Source organism: Eucalyptus grandis, chromosome 8 (assembly GCF_016545825.1).
Source record: "Eucalyptus grandis isolate ANBG69807.140 chromosome 8, ASM1654582v1, whole genome shotgun sequence".
Lineage (NCBI taxonomy): Eukaryota > Viridiplantae > Streptophyta > Magnoliopsida > Myrtales > Myrtaceae > Eucalyptus > Eucalyptus grandis.
Window position 1 is genome coordinate 22,159,700 of NC_052619.1, and position 18,888 is coordinate 22,178,587.

Consider the following 18,888-nt stretch of genomic DNA (forward strand, 5'->3'; position numbering starts at 1 on the left):
TTTTTTTTGACAAATTTATCACTTTAAGCAAAGTTTGAAGTTTTTTGTGGTCTTTTCCCTTTTCTAAACTTTCACGTGTTTAGTTTGCTAAAAATGGTTAGTCAACAAAACGCCATTTATGTAAATTAAAAAAAATGTAAATTCAAAGTTAGAAAAAAAAATTCTTAACTCAAAAGAAGAAAAAGTTCTTTTGAAAAGATATTTTTTCTTGCATCTTAGAATTTTCCCCCAAATAAACACGCCAGAAATTATTTGGTTTTATGGCCGTTTGAGGGTCCGAGACCACCGCATGATGGAGAGGATGAAGCGGGGATCGGGATAAGATCTCAGTGGCCACCCACCAAATCAGTCCTTCCGAAGCCACGTTTTGGCAGAGCATTTGAGGGAAATGATTTTCCTTTCCACTTCCCACTCTGTTGAAAAACAGTTTCCAAGTGATGTTAGACTCAGTCACGCATGCATTGATCATGTAATAATTAGATTTCCTCAGCAGATGTGACTAGATCTGACCATCTTTTGCGGAAGTTAGCATTCCAAACGATTGAGGTTTCTAATGATTGATTGGATGGACTATCACATATTCTACATGTCTACAAGTTCTGTTTGCCCATAAAGGCGTTTGTGTATCAATACATGCACTTAGAGGACGTTTGAGAGAACGCAGAGAACTCAGCCTGTCAAAATTGGGAGTTCATTACAAGCTCTACATTTGTGAAACCAAGACCATACGGTACACTCGATTGTGGGCATGCACATCTCCGATGATGGGTGGCGATTGGCGATGTACGACTTTGAGAATGAATGGGCTCAATCCACATCGTATCCGTCAAATGAAAGCATGCAGAAGACTGTTGGCCGCTCAACAGAGGAAAATAAAGTTATACTTGAGTACTTTTATAGAGAAGGAAGCGGTTAGGGTGTCGAATCTGAAGTGGATAGAGAAAACTATATTAAGAAGCTGGTGCTCCACTTCATCATTCGAACAATTCATTACAAATTTCCCTATTCTAGTTGGGCCTAAAGACCGAGATTCATCGAGAACTAGTGCCTCAAAGGAAGTAAAGACCAAACATGGGAAATTATCCTCAAAAGGAATTCAGGAATGTGCCGAACAGCTTCATTCAGGCAGAACGCCCGGGTTACACAATTCATATAGACATAACCAAGAAGAGCTTCACTAGTTACTAGATAAGCATGACACTGAGACCAAACCAATCTGAGAACCAACCAGAGAATGCAATGTCCAAACTTCCCACGAGACATTTGTGGACTGTCCGTGACGAGCCCTCACGGTCACAGCCACACAAAACTGTCTACTACATCGGCATAACCAGTATTATAGGCATTACCGGCCAGAAAATACAGAAACCAGCAATTGTTATTATGCTAATCAGGTCTGTCTACACTAAACATGTTCTTTTAGGCTTTCTCAATTCCTCCCTCTCTCTCCCGTTGCCTTTCTTGAAATGGCTAATAAAAACACTGATATCAGTTATTTGAGGTATCAACTCCCAGTTCCATCATCAACACTAGCTGCAGTTCACTCGCTGATGGTTAACGAATGAACCTTATTAACAATCTTCAACACCCCGAGATCCTTGCTCTAGCTCTCCAGCTCGCTGCCACCATGGGCGATGATCTCCTTCCAGTTGAAGTTAAGGTGGCAACAGCAGGCAATGCATTGGAAGAACTCTGGCGTGCCCTCGTCCCTGGGCATGAACTCAGCACGCCCATCGATGGCATAGTTACCGAGGCTCACTGAGTGGTTCTTGACGCACTCGAAGTATCGGAAATTGGCCACCCGCAGAGGCATTGCTTGGGTTGAAGCTGTGATTTTGTGGAATTCAACTGAAGGTGGACTTGAAGTGGGAATCGATGGTTGAAGTAGATGATCAATTCTGGGTTTTGGTTGATCTAGGGTTTGAGGTGAGATGACATAGTTTTGGCCATGGTCCATCTTCCTCTCTCGACTGGGTGGATTTGGGTCATCATACAACAAAGAATTAGAGATTTCTGCTTAATCTTCTTGGCTTCTTGGCTCCATTTTGGGACCTGAGTTGCTTAATCTCCCAAATAGGTTTTTCCGCCCTTCAATATCCGGAGTTAACGAGTAACCCTAATTTTCTCAACCCTAATCTAAAACATCCCATCAAAGAGGAGACTTAAACCAAAGGGAAAATAACCTGATTTGGACGTTTCTCTGGGTGCTAAACCCACCAACCCATTTTTGCCGTTTTCACTGAAGCTGGGTCTCCCTTCAACTATTCCCCCAAGACACGAGCAGGAGATTGAGCCCTTGATTAGACATGCATAACGAAACCTAATTAAAAGCAAAGTGGATAATTAATCACTGTCTCTTCTTTTGGGTTCTCATATGAACAAAAAGGGCTTTCTTGAAATCGAAGCTGAACGATCGACTCACCTGTGGATTTGAAGCAAAGGGAAGTTGCTGACCGAAGCCAGCAATGACCACGTTAAGCAAAATGATAAACCGGAGGTCTCTGTCTTGAAAGTCTAAAAACCAGCAGGAATTAACTAGGATAAGAGGGACTCCGTCGTGTTGCAGCCGACACACCGTGAGGCCCCAGAAACACCGCTATAAAGAGGAACGCAAAATCTCTGTCCGTGGGAGGAGGGCATCATCGACTTCTGGAAAAAGAAGAGTTTCTCGTTGCAAGAATTGGGAAAATGCCCTAGATATGTCAAACCCATCTCTTTCAAAGCCTGCAAGAAGTTTGGCCCCATCTTCTCTCTTTCTCTGGATTCTGTCTTCTTTGCAAACCCAAATAAAAATTGAAACCTGGGAGAAGAGAGAGAGAGAGAGAGAGAGAGAGTGTCCCGTTTGGGCTGAGAATTGGTTTATTGGCCAGTATTAATCTCGCTGTAACTGCAAATCCCCTCAAAATCCTGTGCTTAAACCCCTTCGTTCTGTGAGTTTGGAGAGAGATGTGAAGGAAAGAGACCGGATGAGGCAGGCCAGGAGGGCATTAGACTGAATGTTGGTGTCCACGCTTTTTCCTCGTGTTCATGATTCCTTCTCTAGGATCAGAGAGAAAGAGAGAAGGACAAAACTAAAATAAAAGAGTTGCAGGTACCCCGGACACAGTGATAGTTCTTTATCTCCTGTCGGATTCCAAACCCCCCCCCCCTTCTCTCTCTCTCTCTCTCTCTCTGGAAGAGTGCTACAGTTACTGTAATTCCTACTTATGCTGTTTCTCTCTGCAATTTCTATGCTTTTTTACTTTCTTTTTCTAAATCTAAGCGATTGACGTTTCTAATGATAGATTGGATGGACTATCACATATGCTTCAAACTCTATCTACATGTCTACAAGTTCTCCCAGAGGATGAGGGGCAACAGCCTTGGAGGCGTTCATGTATCAATGTGCGCATTCAGAGATGCTGATCGAGAGAGGTGTGTAGAGCCCAGCAAAGTCAAAACTGAAGTGGAAACAAGACTATACACACTACTCGCTTGTGGGCATGCATACCTCTGGTGAATGGATGGCGATCAGCGATGTATAACTTCAAGAATGTATGGGCTCGATCCGCATCATATCGGGAGTACCAAATGAAAGGATGCAAAAGACTGTTGACCGCTCGACAGAGGAAGATAAAAAGTCATACTTGAGTACCATAATAAAGAAGGAAGCAGTTAGCGTGTTGAATCTAAAGTGGACCGAGAAGACTATATTAGATACTTGTGCTCCACTTCATCAATTGAACAATTCATTACAAATTTCCCTATTCTAGTTGGTCCACAGACCGAGATTCATCAAGAACTAATGCCTCAAAGGAAGTAAAGACCAACATTGGAAATCATCCTCAAGGGAATTCAAGAATGTGCCGAGCAGCTTCATTGAGCCAGAACACCCAGGTTTACAAAAATCTTATAGATACGACTAAGAAGAGATTTCCCTGTTACTCTCCCAACCACCAAAGGGACTTCGGATAATGGCTAGCTGATGATTCACTAGTTACTAGATGAGCATGAGATTGAGATCAAACCAATCCGAGAACCAGCCACAATGCCAGGTCCAAACTTCCCACGAAACATTTGTGAAATGTCCACTGACAAGCCCTCATGGTCACAGCCACAAAAATGTCTACCTACTTCAGTATAACCAAAACCATAGGCAGCACCAGGCCAGAAAAATAGAAAGCAGCAATGACATTATGCTAATCAAGTAAGGCTACACTAAACATGTTCTTTTGGGCTTTCTCCATTCTTTTTCTCCACCATATCGAAGCTTTCTACCATTTCCTTAAAACACTAATATCAGTAAATTGAGGTATTAACTCCCAGTTCCTTCATCAACACTAGCTGCAGTTTGCTTGCTGATGATCAACACATGGACCTTATTAACAATCTTCGACAGGTTACAAGTGCACTATCCCTACGTGTGTGAGATATTTCCAAAAGTCATTATCATATCTCCAAGACAAGAACTCATGTATTTTTCAAAATAAACACCTCATTCAGTACTCTGCAAATAAGAAAGAAACTATCTCAACTGTTGCAGCTTGTGAGCTAAATGAACCACAAGAATTTGGTTGCTGCTGACACCTCTTCCAATGAAATGCAAAGCATACTGAATGAGACCTGCAGGAAAACCAAATTACAAGCTTCAAGCCTGACTCATAACGTTTCTATGCTTAAGTTTTCAGACGTCGGGATTTATAATATCCAACTACTGACCAGTCGAATTTTGTGTGAGATAGAATGAGAATCAAAACAGTAATAAAAAGCCAACGAAGAAGTGAAACAGCCAACCAAACTTCTAGGGGAACAATAGAGAAGCAACCGCAAATTCTAAGCCTTCAGGGGAACAACAAATTGCAAATGATAAACATCATGAAATTTGGAACAGTTTATGAAAAAGTGAAACCATCCAACATGCTTTTCCCACAAGCAATTTTGCTCGGGTGAGTAAATTTCCTTTTGCCAAAGAAAGACAACTTCCTCGAGTAAGCTTTAAAACACTGTAGCGTGTTCAAAGTTAAAAAAGAAGCTCGCTCATTTGAGGATTTACAAGATGTGAATGACTGCAGAACACCCTCACACTATCTCATTCTTGTTTTTAACCAGAACATGAAGGAAATCCTAAATCTCAATACAAAGTATAGCTATAATAAAACATTAGGATATTACTAATCATGGTGACCAGCTCACTTCCAAAAATCTCTTATTCCATCACAAAGTGTCCAAAACATCTGATTGGAACACTGACAAACTCCCCTTTCCTTTGACCAGGACCATGAGGAAGGCTTAAGCACTTAGGTCACTTCTCGTTACACCAACACTCGCAATAGAACAGCACGACTACCGACTGCATCCTATGCTGTCAACCATCTCTCAGGAGGAAGATCAAATTGGCGCTGCAATTGATCAACCACAACGCACATCAAATGGAAACCGAAATGAAGCATCTTGAAAACCCAAGAGCCAGAATAACCCGAGCAAAGCCAGCAAAACAAACAATTTCCCATCAGACACCATCTAAACACTCCTAATTCCAATCGCAACTCCATCTCAAAGCCGCAAATCATCAGACAAAAGCATCCCCAAATTTTTCACATAGCAATTCAAACCCTAGCAACAGAAATCAGGCAAACCGAAATCACCCGACGGCACCGACATAACTCGACTCACCGCGCATCATTCCTCGTCTCCGAAGAGGAGCCGGAGCCGCGCGGCCAGGAACCCGGTGGAGTCCAGGGACGCCTCCCGCCGGAGGTCGCGCTTGACGCTGCCCATGCGGTCGGCGAGCGAATCCCGCTCCTCCCTGAGGGCGGAGGTGTCCTCCAGGAGGTTGTTGATGCGGTACTTCTGGCCCAGCGACCGGAGGCTTAGGAGGAGGATCCCGGTCATGGCGGCGAACTGGATGAAGCTGTGCTTGTGCTTCCTCGCGTTGGCGAGGAGCCCCAGGGACCTCCCTGGTCTTCGGGCGGCGGAAGGAGACGGCGAGCTCGAGAGCGCCATCGGGGGAGGGGAAGACGGAGGTCGGAGGAATCGGGGGCGAAGCCGGCGGCGACGGCGGCGACGGCGGAAGGAACTGGCTGTTTGCGGCGGTCTGAGTTTGGCTTCCGAGCTTTTAGCTGGAAAGTGTCGAGGGGACCGGGTCGGACCGGACGCCAATCACGAAACCGGATAGGGAAAATGATGTAAACAGTCGTGGCTGAATTTTTAATTTACTTGATATGCTCCATGGACTTTTTATTTATATTTAATTTAATTTTAAATTATATAAAATATTTAAATGAAAATATTAATTTATGAATGATATTCAAGATTAAACTAATGAACATTTTATAAAAATTCAGAAATAATGTTGAAGAAATTAAAATTTTAAAGATGACAATGCAAATTGAATTAAAATTTAGAGATTATATTAAAAGTTGGATATTGTACATTAAATTAAAATTTAGAGGACATTTGTGTCATAATGCCAAACGAATATATTCACCCTGTTTTGCTTAATGCTTTGGCAAAATATAGATGAAAAGAAGTGGTTGGAAAAAATACCATAAATACCTCAAAATCAAGATTTGTTAGATCCATCAAATAATACGTATTGAATTGGTTTTTAGCCGTAGCTATCATACACTTGGATATAGAACTATGCGTAATAACAACTAATTTATCCAATCAAATAGATTCGGACACTGATTTTGAGAGTAATTCTTCGAGATTGACCGAACGATCCTTTATTTTTCCACTTAAACATGATGGTTCCAAGTAATCTAACTAAAAATAATAATAATAATTTAACCGAATATTCAATTTTTCACTCGTCATGTATAAAGAATCTTGTAGCTAATTAAGAAATCTATATGGAATTAGAGGTGGAGAGCTTCGTTATACAAGCAATTGTTTTTAGAAAATTATATTTCAGACTCCACTTTCCACGAGACAAAGTATCAAATCAGCATACCAGGTATCTTTGAGAATGATGAGCAAGGTTAGTAAAGTCTGGAAGCTGAAGTTGAGCATTTCTTTACGGAAGCTATGTTCTGGAGCTCTTGCCACCGAGCATATGGCATCGTGCTGTAAGTGACGCAGGGGAGAATGGTTTGGCTCCCGTTGGAATCAGAGTAGATAAGCCTCGAGGACAATCCTTTGGTCGATGGCATCCTCGCGACGATGTTCAAAGCAAGATGAGAACATGACGTTGAGGCAGATTTGATTGCGCCTGTCGGTTCATGCGGAGAACCAAGAACTTCAACGGGGCCCTTGGCTTCCCAAGGAGGAAAGCGAACTTCTGAGCTGCTTCGTTTGCTGGCTCAGTTGGATGGGTTAGAGATTGTTTCTTCATTAGTGGGATCCGGTTGACCTCTCCCTGTTCTTTTCATATGGTGTTCTAACTTCTTGCGACGCCTCATCATCGGCGTTGAGTAGCTTGAAGAATCTATATCAAGAAACGGCGCGAAATTGCTTCCTCTCCTTTCAATGGCTCCTTGATCTCACTTTCTGCAGCACCGGTAACTCTTCAGGTGGATTTCTGTCTGTTTGATATCGTATTGTTTTTCTCCATCTGCCTATAGGTCACCTTCCTCCCGTGTATTCAACATTGGAATCCAGTGTCTTCGTCGGGCTACTGCTGCCGGAACCACCATACGCAGCTGCTTGTGTGTGTGAGCACGTACCTAATGGGAGTGTTTTCACTCACTTGTATGGTACTGCTCTTTCCAATAACATACTACTACGGTGGCACAAGTAACAGTATTTTGTAGTAGAAGATAGAGCCTACTTTTCAGTTTTCACCGCCATTTTCAAGTACTTGTTCACCCAAGTTTTTCTCACTGCACAGACCTCAGTAGCCTACATCTTGCCATCAATTAAAGTAGGCACGCAGTTATCAACGTCTTTGTGTATATCAAAGTCTACTGCTTTCCTTTGTGGGGCACTGCTCAGCTTTCAGGCAAGAAGCTAGAATTCAAGCATGGACATTGGATAGCTCCAGGGGCAGCTAAGGGTGATCATCTGCAAAATCCAGTGAGCATTTATGGCTTTACTGGTACCAGTTTATCTTTTTCCGTACAAAGGGTTTCGCATATAATGTAGCTCGTGCAAAGTTCCTCTGCGATCTTCTCTAACGACGAAAATGCCAAATCATCGATCCTCTTGTACCGAATGGTTTGGCAACGATACTAACTCCCCATCACGCGCAAGCCTGGCCAATCTTGCTTCCCTGCAGGTTTGGCCCATCTTCATTCCTTAAACACCTCGATTTGGCAATGCGCTTGCAGATGAGAATTCATACCAAAGGCTGCCAACGCCGGACTCCACAACTTCCTCGGAAGGGCCGACATCGCAGGGCCATCTTCCGACGCGACAACGGATGATATATTTCTCACCCCAGATTATGACCCTTGTTGGAACCTTCTCCCCGATAGCGACAGTGTGAAGTGCGATTCGATCCTTACATATCGTCTTCGTACTCGTGCTGGGTGAAAGGGTTCAGAAGATTTTCTGAGTTATATGGCGAACGGCGAGTCTACTGGATGAATTCTTCATGTAGGTCGGCATCGAATCCCAGCTACTTATGTGCTGCTCTGCCATTTTTTATGCGCTTGTTTTGGTGGGCTAAAAATACAATTGATGGTGTGACAGCTGCTTGACAAGGATGTCGTTGCGTGGCTAATTCGAAGCTGGCTTGTCAACGGAGATGTGTGAATACGGAAAATGATAGAAGGAAGATAAATTTAGAGTTATAATAAATTTTGGAAACTTGAAATAAGAGCACAAATAGATATCAGAGGGAGAAATTATTGACAACGCCTTCTCTTTGGGGCTACTGCATATGGCTTGATATACAACTCATACCTTCATCCTTTTATATAGGAATTGAAACTCACAAATGACAATGATAACATCTTATAAAGCAGAAATAAACAGCCCACAAATCATTAATAAAAAAAAAATAACTTAATTTGTCAAAAAAAAAAAAAAAAAAAAACAAATCGAAATCTTTAGGACTCTTCTTTAATGCTTGCAGCCTTCTCATCCAACAAATGACGTGCTCAATCTCACCAATAATCAATTTTTTATTATCCCAACAGTCTCCCTTAAAAATGACTTTGAAATTCAATAACACGAAGCTTGATTTTAAATTTTTCAAAGAAATCCACCATAATGGTTTCATCAAAATATCTACAATCTAAACTTTTGGTCTATAGAAATTTGGCCTAAAATCACCATTGTTGACTTGCTCGCAAATTTAGTGATATTTGATATCAATTTGTTTTCTCTTGCTGCGAAGAACAAGATTCTTTGCTAATGTAATAGCCGATTTATCATCACATACTATTTTGGAAGGACTTGGTTGTCCATGCATTAATTCACACAGCATCCTACAAAGCCATATTGCTTGACATGCCCTCGAATTTAATGCTATGTATTTTGCTTCAGTTATAGACAGTGCAATGACTTGTTTTTTCAAGGACCCAGCTCCTGATTTGAGAACGAATGCGTTTTGAGAAATACTATTTCTAGTCTCGATATCATCTGCCCAATTGCTATTTGTGTAACCCCACCAAACTAAAATTATTGATATAAGAATATAAAATTCCATGATCATGACTTCCACCAAGAAACCATAAAATATTTTTGCTGCATACATATAAAATGGGAATGATTTCTCTGTAAACTGACTTATTATTTCCCGGCCAATAAGTATTATTTGGCCTAATAGAAGCTAAAATCTTAAACTATCAACGATACTTAAAAAAAAAAAAAACTAGTTCACCGGTTTCTTTTTTCAGCTCTGTTGTTTTGTTATGGGTCTGTATTAATTTACTAGTTCATTGGTTTCTTTTTTATTTTGATATAAAATAAACAGCTCTGTTGTTTTTGTTATGGGAGTATGTATTAATTTGAGCGATTCCATCTTGTAAACCAGGGGCTACCTTGGATCCTTAGCTTGGTTAAAAGGGAATCACTTCAAAATATAAAAATATCATTAGCATATTTTTGATATAAAATAAACATGTCATCATTTGTCTGGTTCCCTTTGAGACCAAGAAAATAGTACATCATTCATAAATCTACCATCTCAAGTTATAGCCTCCTTGAATTCAACAAAAATCTTTTCACAGCTTCTTGTAAATATCAAGTCATTAAAAAAAAAGGTGCATGATTATTATGTCACCATTAGTGTTTGACCTGATATAATGTATATGCTCAAAGGGGCATTTTGAAAGCCATGCTCTAATAGGTTCATGTTGATTCACATATATCAAGCTCCAGTGACGGAGGTAGTATCATATAGCGAAACATTCTTACTATCTGTGATTTAACCCTTACGATGCCTTCTTCGTTTGATTATATAGTTTGTGACATGATTATAAACTTGATTTCCATTCTTGGCCATGCTTGTAGGGTCATTTTCTTCTCATAATGGATGCAAGTACGACTAATGGGAGGAATGTATCGATGAACTTGCTGGTTTTGAAGAAGCTGGAAAAGTAGTGGTAATGGGCCTTCACTGGATCATTGTTTCACATAGACTTTCTCTTCAGGGAAATCATTTAAAGCTGCTGATTTCACATCCATTTGGTGGATCTTTTAATGTATCTAAGCTGTGAGTACGATGATCATCCGAATGGTACCTATTCGGGCCACTAGTGCAAATACTTCATAATAATTAACACTTGGCCTTTTTCTTGTATCATTTTTCGACTAGCTTGCCTTTATATCGGTAAACCTAACCGTGAAGCTTGTACTTCATCTTGTACAACAATGGTTCATCTTTCAATGGTGATGGATCTTTAATTGAAAATTTTCCTATTTCTCCCATCAATGGTTCGTCTTCAATGATGTTTTTTTGGTCAAACTTTTGGTTCCAATCCCAAGCTTTAGCTTCAAAAAACAAAAATGGACATTTTGGTTGATGATTACCTTCTCATGGTTTAATTAAATAGCTTATAACTCTTAGCCATGCCAATGGTGCCGATGAAGATGTACTTCTAGTTTTTGTTATCCAACTTTTTTCTCTATTCATCTAGTATATGGAGATCTACCACGAAAGCAAATACTTGTAAGAAAGAAACATCTGGCCTTTGACCACTCCACGCCTCTTTTAGGGTTCCTTCAAGAACCCTCATCATTAGACAATTGTTTAGCACAAGCACAGCACATGCAACGGCTTTTGCCCAAAACTTTTTGTCTAAATTTTTAGCTTTTAGCATACTTTTTGCCATTTAAAAAATTATCTTGTTATTTCTTTCTACAATACCATTTTGCTAAGGAATATAGCTAACAATTAAATGACATTTCACTCCATGAATTATAAAATATTTATCAAATTCAACATATTTATATTAAAGCCATTATGTTTTTCAACATAAACTTTAAATTGTTTAAATTTGCCAAAAATTTCAAATTCTTCTCTTTTCAAATATACCCATATTATTCTAGTAAAATTATCCACAAAAATTAGCATGTACCTTGTTTGTCCCAATGATTCGAGCTCAAAAAGACCACAAATATTTGTATGTGGCAACTTCAAAGGTTGTTTTGATATTCTAGCTTTTCAAGCTAGAAATGATTCTCAATGTTGTTTTCCAACAAAACATTCTTCGCATGAGCGATCAGGGCTATCAATCAGAGGCATACTAGTGACCACCTTTTTCTAGATAAGTAATTTTAGTCCACAAAAATTTAGATGAATAAATCAAAAATACCACAGCCAGCTACTATCTTTCATCATCTCTTGAAAACTCTAAGATTCTTCATTTGAAGAGTCAAAGGGAACATCTAGTTCTTTGTCATTTGAATCCTTGGAGTCAACCCTATTGTTTAACAATACAATGTTGCAACCTCTATTTTCAATGTGTACTTTGTGGCCTTTTTGAAAGTTGATAAACACTTAACAAATTGCAAAATAATCTTGGCACAAAGTAAACATATGCAATAATAACATTGTATCATCTTTTGACTTGATATCAATGTTACATTTACCTATTACGGATTTTTTTTTTTTTTAAAGTTGGCTTCACATGAGCCGTCTTATCCAACTGCAAGAACAATTCCTTTCAAATATCAATGGAACGTGCCTGTTCCACTAGTTTGTATGCCACCTTTGCTTAGTATTGGGATTTGCAATGTTTGAATATGTTGCACTTAAAACACTCGACCTTTGATTTGTCACATGTTTAATATTTTCCAATGGAATATAGTTTCCACCTCCGCATCCTCCACTGCCTCCATGACCTCGACTACCTTGACAACCTTCTAAACTTGATTGAGCAACATGACTCTGCAATGCTTGCTTGATATTTGAATTTATGGAATTTTAATTTATTCTTTGCTCATGCGAGCAGAATGAACCCATCAATTGCTCCAACATCAGGGCTAACACATTTCCTTCGACCCTTAATTGGTTATAGCATATGATCAAAGTATGCCAAGATTAATTCAAAGTCATTCACGTGCAAAAACTTGAATTCAGAATCATTCACACACAAAAACTTAAAATCTCCTCAAATTGTTTGAAGCTGCGCCCATCTAACATTATTATCACATTTGTAAGATTGTTGCCAAATATCCCACACTACTTTTTATAGCCTCTATGCTCGATACTTTTTCAAATATTGTTTCCTCTATGGCTTACTATGCTTTGTGATCTTTCTTTGGAGACTCTATGAATAAGTCTTTCTCTTCCTTTTCTTTAAGCATCGAATGCTTCAACATCGGCCACTTTAGTGTAGTAATTCTCCACTAGATTCCTCAAATCTTGCAATATAAAAAGATAATCTAAATGAACTAGTTATTGATCGGAATTTGTGCATTTCATCTCTAGCTCTAATACCTAGAAGCAAAAGAATATAATAAAACTTTGGAAACTTGGAATAAGAGCACAAATAGAGATTGGAGGAAAACTTCTTAGGGAACGGAATTTGAACCCAACGATTGAAAAAGAAAATGATTTGACAGTAGAAATCAAAAGAATGATTCACTTACTTGGAGGATGAACCATACTGCCCAGGCAGTTGTGCTAGCAAAGAGAAGGTCAGGTCCTAGCAAGATGTTGCCATTGACGGTGGGGTGTTGGGCCATCAATTTTGTAGCATACATCCAATTAAATCATTAAATCCCGAGTGACCAATCTCAATGTTGGGTCCGTGGTAAAATAAAAGCAGCATGGCTCCTCCCACACAAATGAGCGTCCCAATCACCTTCGCCTTCCCTGCATTAGACTTTATTTTAAGCAATTCTTGCCTGTAGAAGAATCAAGGAAAATGTGAGCAAACAGACTATTCAAAATTAATTGCCTATTGACCACTACTTCCAAAACGGCATTCGTACGATAAGGGGAAAAAAAAACACTGAATACGACACACCTGAAGATCAGTGCAACAGTGCAAAGAGGAACGTCATGGCCAGGAGTAGATTACTCAGTGCACATGCAATTGTGGGCGTGGAATTTTTCAGGCCAATGGAATAAAAGACCTGGTTCATGAATGCCCTGCAAATTTCCAAGGAACTTCCAGCTCATGAGCATGATTTTCATCTAATTCCAAACAAAGTATGAATTCAAGAGACAACTTATCCTGTGATAGATATAGTGCAGAATTGGCAAAGTTATCTGAGGTCTTGAGTTCCTGTAATTCACCACCAGGAAATATAAACAGCTTTGTAACATCCAATAGGCCCAATAAGGCCTACTAGCTACTACGTCGACCCACTAGCTACAAGGTCAACCCACCACCCAATTTCATTAGGATAGAAGCCAGAGTTCAGTTGATATTCTGTAATAGAAGATGGGCTAGGCACGAAGATATGGGCTTTGATTCTAAACTAATATGAGATAATACATTGCTAAGATGCCGATGTACACTAAAAGAAGTTGGGCCAAGTACGAAGATATGGGCTTTGATTATGAATTAATATGAGATAATACATTGCTCGAAGGCCTTAAATTAATTTCCACCAGAATCTTCATGAAATACTTGGTTTGAGACTAGGGGGCTTAATTTTGTACAATGACATATAATAGATCTAGCCCTTTCATATATTTCATTCTCACTTGTACCAACGAAACCGATTAGGAAAATTAATGGGGTAAATATTTGCTAAATAGTCTTCATCCAAGAAGCGTTGCAGAGGTAATATACCTAGTCATTTCTTATATTTCAACCAGAATCTTCTCACTTACACCTAGTCCTTTCATATATTTCAACCAGAATCTTCATGAAACACTTTGTCGGAGACTAGGGGGATCTTGTACCATGACAGTTAAGATACCTCATTTCACCTATTTTCTTCTCACTTGTACCAACGAAACTAATTAGGAAAATAAATGGGATAAATATTTGCTAAATCGTTGTCCAGGTGCTGCAGTTTCAAATACTTCATCAAAGCTAGACATTTCACAGATGTGGTTGCTCGTGGACTTATATCTCTCAGAGCAAGGCAAGGGGGTAGTGGCGACGGCAGCAAAGATCTGGTGATACGTCACGAGCACAAATGGGCTCATACCGCTATCCAATGCTAGCTTAGAAGTAATGTCCATGCCTGCAAACCCCAGTTGGAAAAACAATCATGCCCAGGAAGGGGAGGAAGTCGAGGCTGACCATTTTCCTCTGTTTCTCTCTAGCTTTCTCCTCTTCTTTGGAAGAGTTTCGGAGAGAGAGAGAGAGGAAGGTAGCTTGCAGAGAGGAGACAAAGCAAGTGGAAGGAGAGAGCGAGAGAGAGGGAGAGAGGAGAAGCGCTTGTAGAGACTTGTATGCCTCATCATTCGAATTTTCAAACCCATTTCTCTTTTTTAATCCCTATTCCATCGTCGTGTGCAGCCTAAGTGACTTCCGTTCTAGCAAATTACCAAAATCCAGTGTTTTTTTAACAAGTTAGAATGGGCAGCAGCATTTAAGAGAGAGGCTGTTTTTGGGGCAGAAGTGGTTCGAGAGGGCTGATGGATGAGGAGTCCTCTTGATGGCAAGGCAGTTTAAGGTGTGCATGGCAATGTTTCTATTTCGGGGAACTATTTCTTTTCATAAAGAGTTTTTTTCTATTTCTACTCCGGGAATAATTTCTGAGTAAAATGAGGAGTTTGCTAATAGTACAAAATTTATATTCTTGGAATAGAAAAAAAAAATAGAAATGCGTTTAGTAAAAATTTATAAATTTTTGTATTTATTTGTTTTTTATTCTTATTCACGGACAACCGATCGCCGCCCGCCGCCGCACGACCGCGGCACGACCGCTGCACGACCATCGACCGTCGCCACCAACCATCGCCTTTATTCTCACTTGTACCTACGAAACCGATTAGGAAAATAAATGGGGTAAATATTTGCTAAATAATCTTCATCTAGTAAGCGTTGTAGAGGTAATATACCTAGTCCTTTCTTACATTTCAACCAGAGTCTTCTCACTTACACCTAGTCATTTCATATATTTCAACCAGAATTTTCATGAAATACTTTGTCGAAGACTAGGGGATCTTGTACTATGACAGATAAGATACCTCCTTTCACCTATTTTCTTCTCACTTGTAACACAGTCGGATACATACACTCCAGTAGTAATTGTCTCTCTCAGAAGTGTCCAGCTCAAGATGGCCATGATGACCAGCAACAAAGGGGTGAAGACTGCAGTGTAGAGAGGACCCTTTCTTTCAATGCACCAGGACGTGATGCAAAATGCCATGGCAGAACATATGCAACCCTGAATTTAAATTCTAATTAGAATTACTTTCGTGCACAAATTTTTCTAATAAATCAGTTTGATAAAGGACACGACAACTTACTGCATAAAGAGCCGAGACAAGCCGGATTCCGGACCTCAATGACCATGCTGCGAGGCAGTGTTCGATAGCTGCCCCAATGGCTGCACACTCAATGCTAGCCATGAGGCACACCAACGTCATTGTAGTATAAGGTGCTGGGAGCTTGGCTTTCAGTTTTGCCTGAATGCACCATGAAATAACATAAGGAAATTGAACCCAACGATTGAAAAAAAAAATGATTCGGCAGTAGAAATCAAAAGAATGCTTCACTTACTTGGAGGATGAACCATACTACCTATGCAGTTGTGCTAGGAAAGAGAAGGTCAGGTCCTAGCAAGATGTTGCCATTGACGGTGGGGTGTTGGGCCGTCAATTTTGTAGCATACATCCAATTAAATCAATTAAATCCCGAGTGACCAATCTCAATGTTGGGTCCAAGGTAAAACAAAAGCAGCATGGCTCCGCCCACACAAATGAGCGTCCCAATCACCTTCGCCTTCCCTGCATTAGACTTGATTTTAAGTGATTCTTGCCTGTAGAAGAATCATGGAAAATGTGAGCAAACAGACTGTTCAAAACTGATCACCTATTGACCACTAGTTCCAAAACAGCATTCATACGATAAGGAAAAAAAAAACACTAAATACAGCGCACCTGAAGATCAGTGCAAAGAGGAATATCATGGCCGGGAGTAGATTACTCAATGCACATGCAATTGTGGGCGCGGAATTTTTCAGGCCAACGGAATAAAAGACCTGGTTCATGAATGCCCTACAAATTTCCAAGGAACTTCCAACTCATGAGCGTGATTTTCATCTAATTCCAAACAAAGTATGAATTCAAGAGACAACTTACCCTGTGATAGATATAGAGCAGAATTGGCTAAGTTATCTAAGGTCTCGAGTTCCTGTAATTCACCACCAAGAAATATAAACAGCTTTGTAACATCCAATAGGCCCAGTAAGACCTACTAGCTACTACGTCAGCCTACTAGCTACAAGGTTGACCCACCACCCAATTTCATCAGGAAAGAAGACAGAGTTCAGTTGATTTTCTATAATAGAAAATGGGCCAGGCATGAAGATATGGGCTTTGATTCTAAACTAATATGAGATAATACATTGCTAAGATGTCGATGTACACTAAAAGAAGTTGGGCCAAGTACTAAGATATGGGCTTTGATTATGAATTAATACGAGTTTGGTAAAATTTTTATAAATTTTTGTATTTATTTATTTTTTCTTCTTATTCACGGACCGCCGATCGCCGCCCGCCACCGCACGACCGCCGCATGACTGTTGCACGACCGCCGCACAACCGCCGCCTTTATTCTCACTTGTACCAACGAAACCGATTAGGAAAATTAATGGGGTAAATATTAATATACCTAGTCCTTTCTTATATTTCAACCAGAATCTTCTCACTTACACCTAGTCCTTTCATATATTTCAACCATGTCGATTCCCAAGGAAATAATGGAGGGAAAGGGGAAAATGATATTATTTTAAGACAAGGAATAACAAAGAATTAGTTAATATAAAATGACAAGGTTGTTATTAAAGAGAAGTCATGCTTGATAAAGATATTAATATTAAATATAGTGATACAAGCGACATAGTATCTAAAAACATATTGATATACCACAAATAAGTAATGCAAGGTCCTCTTTGAGGTGCGAATTGGCAGAGCACCACATGTAAAAGTGATGAGCAAAGGATGCCAGGCGAAATAAATTTTGGTGGAACCTAACTTAAAATCATATTAGAATGTTCAACCAAAAAATTTAATCTATATTACATGTGAAATCTACAAATAAGGGTTGTATGTGTGAAATAAAGTTATGAGTGAAAATCTCACTTTGATATTGTTTTAAAATGTTTGACTCAAAAACTATACTGCATGTGAAATTTACGAACATAGGTCACACTCACGAAATAAAGTAGGGACGGAATCTCACTAGTTAGAATATCCGACCAAAAAAAAAAAAAAACTTAAGCTATTAAAAACTGTCCAACAAAGCACTTGTAGCATTTCACTTAACACTATTATAACGTTTTTTTTTTCCCGAAATCTCAAAATAAAATTTCGCCACACACATACGCTAAGAAATTTATCCATCTCTATCTCATAAACAAGCTCTTGGGCATCGTACCTGTCGTGCTTGGGAACCTAACCCGATTGACCGAGCTAGAGATCGGGGGAATTTGCTCCCAGGCTATACCGTCTGAGCTTGGAGCACTCTCAAGCTTGCAGATTACCCAAAAGCCTAGAGAAAGATCAGCTCATTTTTCTCTCTGTCCTCTGTTCTCAGTTCTCACTCTATCTTCCACTCTCTCTCTTCTTAGCTTCTTGTGCTGGGGTGTGTGGAAAGGAAGTAAGCTTCCATCATATTACTCTTGTGATCTGTCTCTTTGTCAGCAAGTTCTGTATTTTTTTTTTTTTTGGGTGTAGAGTTACTTTTTTTTGTGTTCGGTGCACCAACTAAGGAGAATAATCACAAAAGGAGTGGACAGATTCCGGCGTTTGGGAACTGGGATTACACAAACGAGCTTCCGATCACTCGGTACTTCGAGTGCGCTACACAAGCTAGCCTGGTCATGGTAGGATTGATCATTTGGTGTTTGATCCATCCTTGGGTTACCTTATTAGAGATGGAAATTACTGCCTGTACATTCCTGAACACTGAATTTTATAGTTCTCTATTTCTTACTTATACCATTTGCTTACATTGATCTTATCTTTCCTTCCTTTGTTGTTTTCTTTTTGCATGGTAAACGACATTTTTACTTATTTGATTATCAGCCAGCACTTGACGTGCTAAAAAGGATTGAAATGCGGAGGCACTTGACTTGGTAACTTATGGTTAGTATCAATTTGATCATGGGAGTTCAACCTTAATTGTCGACTTTAAAAAAAAAAAAAAGCAGAGGCGGAGCGAGGAGCAAAATAATTTTCTAACTCATCATTTATGAATCATTTTTCGGTGATAAGCAAATCCAATGGAATTTTACGCAAGTCCCACGAATAAATTCTTTTGAATCACCAAAGATGCTCAACAAGTTCCCTAAAATCAAAGGCATTAGCTATGCAAATATATTGGTCTTATAAGTAGTTAGCAAACATTAAACGACATTTTCGTCGACATTGTTTCCATGTCT

The 18,888-nt window shown here is 39.6% G+C and overlaps 1 protein-coding gene and 1 long non-coding RNA gene across 3 annotated transcripts; both read right to left on the reverse strand.

The window, feature by feature from the left end:
- Nucleotides 1-1,095: 1,095 nt before the first annotated feature.
- On the reverse strand, nucleotides 1,096-2,973 carry LOC108955011. Its single transcript, XR_001981085.2, has 2 exons — nucleotides 2,423-2,973; nucleotides 1,096-2,320 (listed from the first exon to the last, which is right to left on the reverse strand). It is a non-coding gene; the product is annotated as an uncharacterized LOC108955011 (long non-coding RNA).
- Nucleotides 2,974-3,662: 689 nt separating this feature from the next.
- LOC104456877 lies at nucleotides 3,663-6,146 on the reverse strand. Of its 2 annotated transcripts, none has more exons than XM_010071758.3 (2): nucleotides 5,653-6,144; nucleotides 3,663-4,602 (listed from the first exon to the last, which is right to left on the reverse strand). In XM_010071758.3, the coding sequence occupies exon 1, from the start codon at nucleotides 5,980-5,982 to the stop codon at nucleotides 5,659-5,661; it is 324 nt and encodes a 107-aa protein (XP_010070060.2). In that variant the 5' UTR covers nucleotides 5,983-6,144; the 3' UTR covers nucleotides 3,663-4,602; nucleotides 5,653-5,658. The 2 variants fall into 2 exon arrangements, with proteins under 2 accessions (XP_010070060.2, XP_010070061.2); XM_010071759.3 differs by lacking the exon at nucleotides 3,663-4,602 and adding an exon at nucleotides 4,609-5,378 and having other exon boundaries at nucleotides 5,653-6,146.
- Nucleotides 6,147-18,888: the final 12,742 nt, after the last annotated feature.

Coding starts and splice junctions, on each gene's coding strand:
- LOC104456877 (XM_010071758.3), bottom strand. CDS start 5,982: ATGGCGCTCTCGAGCTCGCCGTCTCCTTCCGCCGCCCGAAGACCAGGG.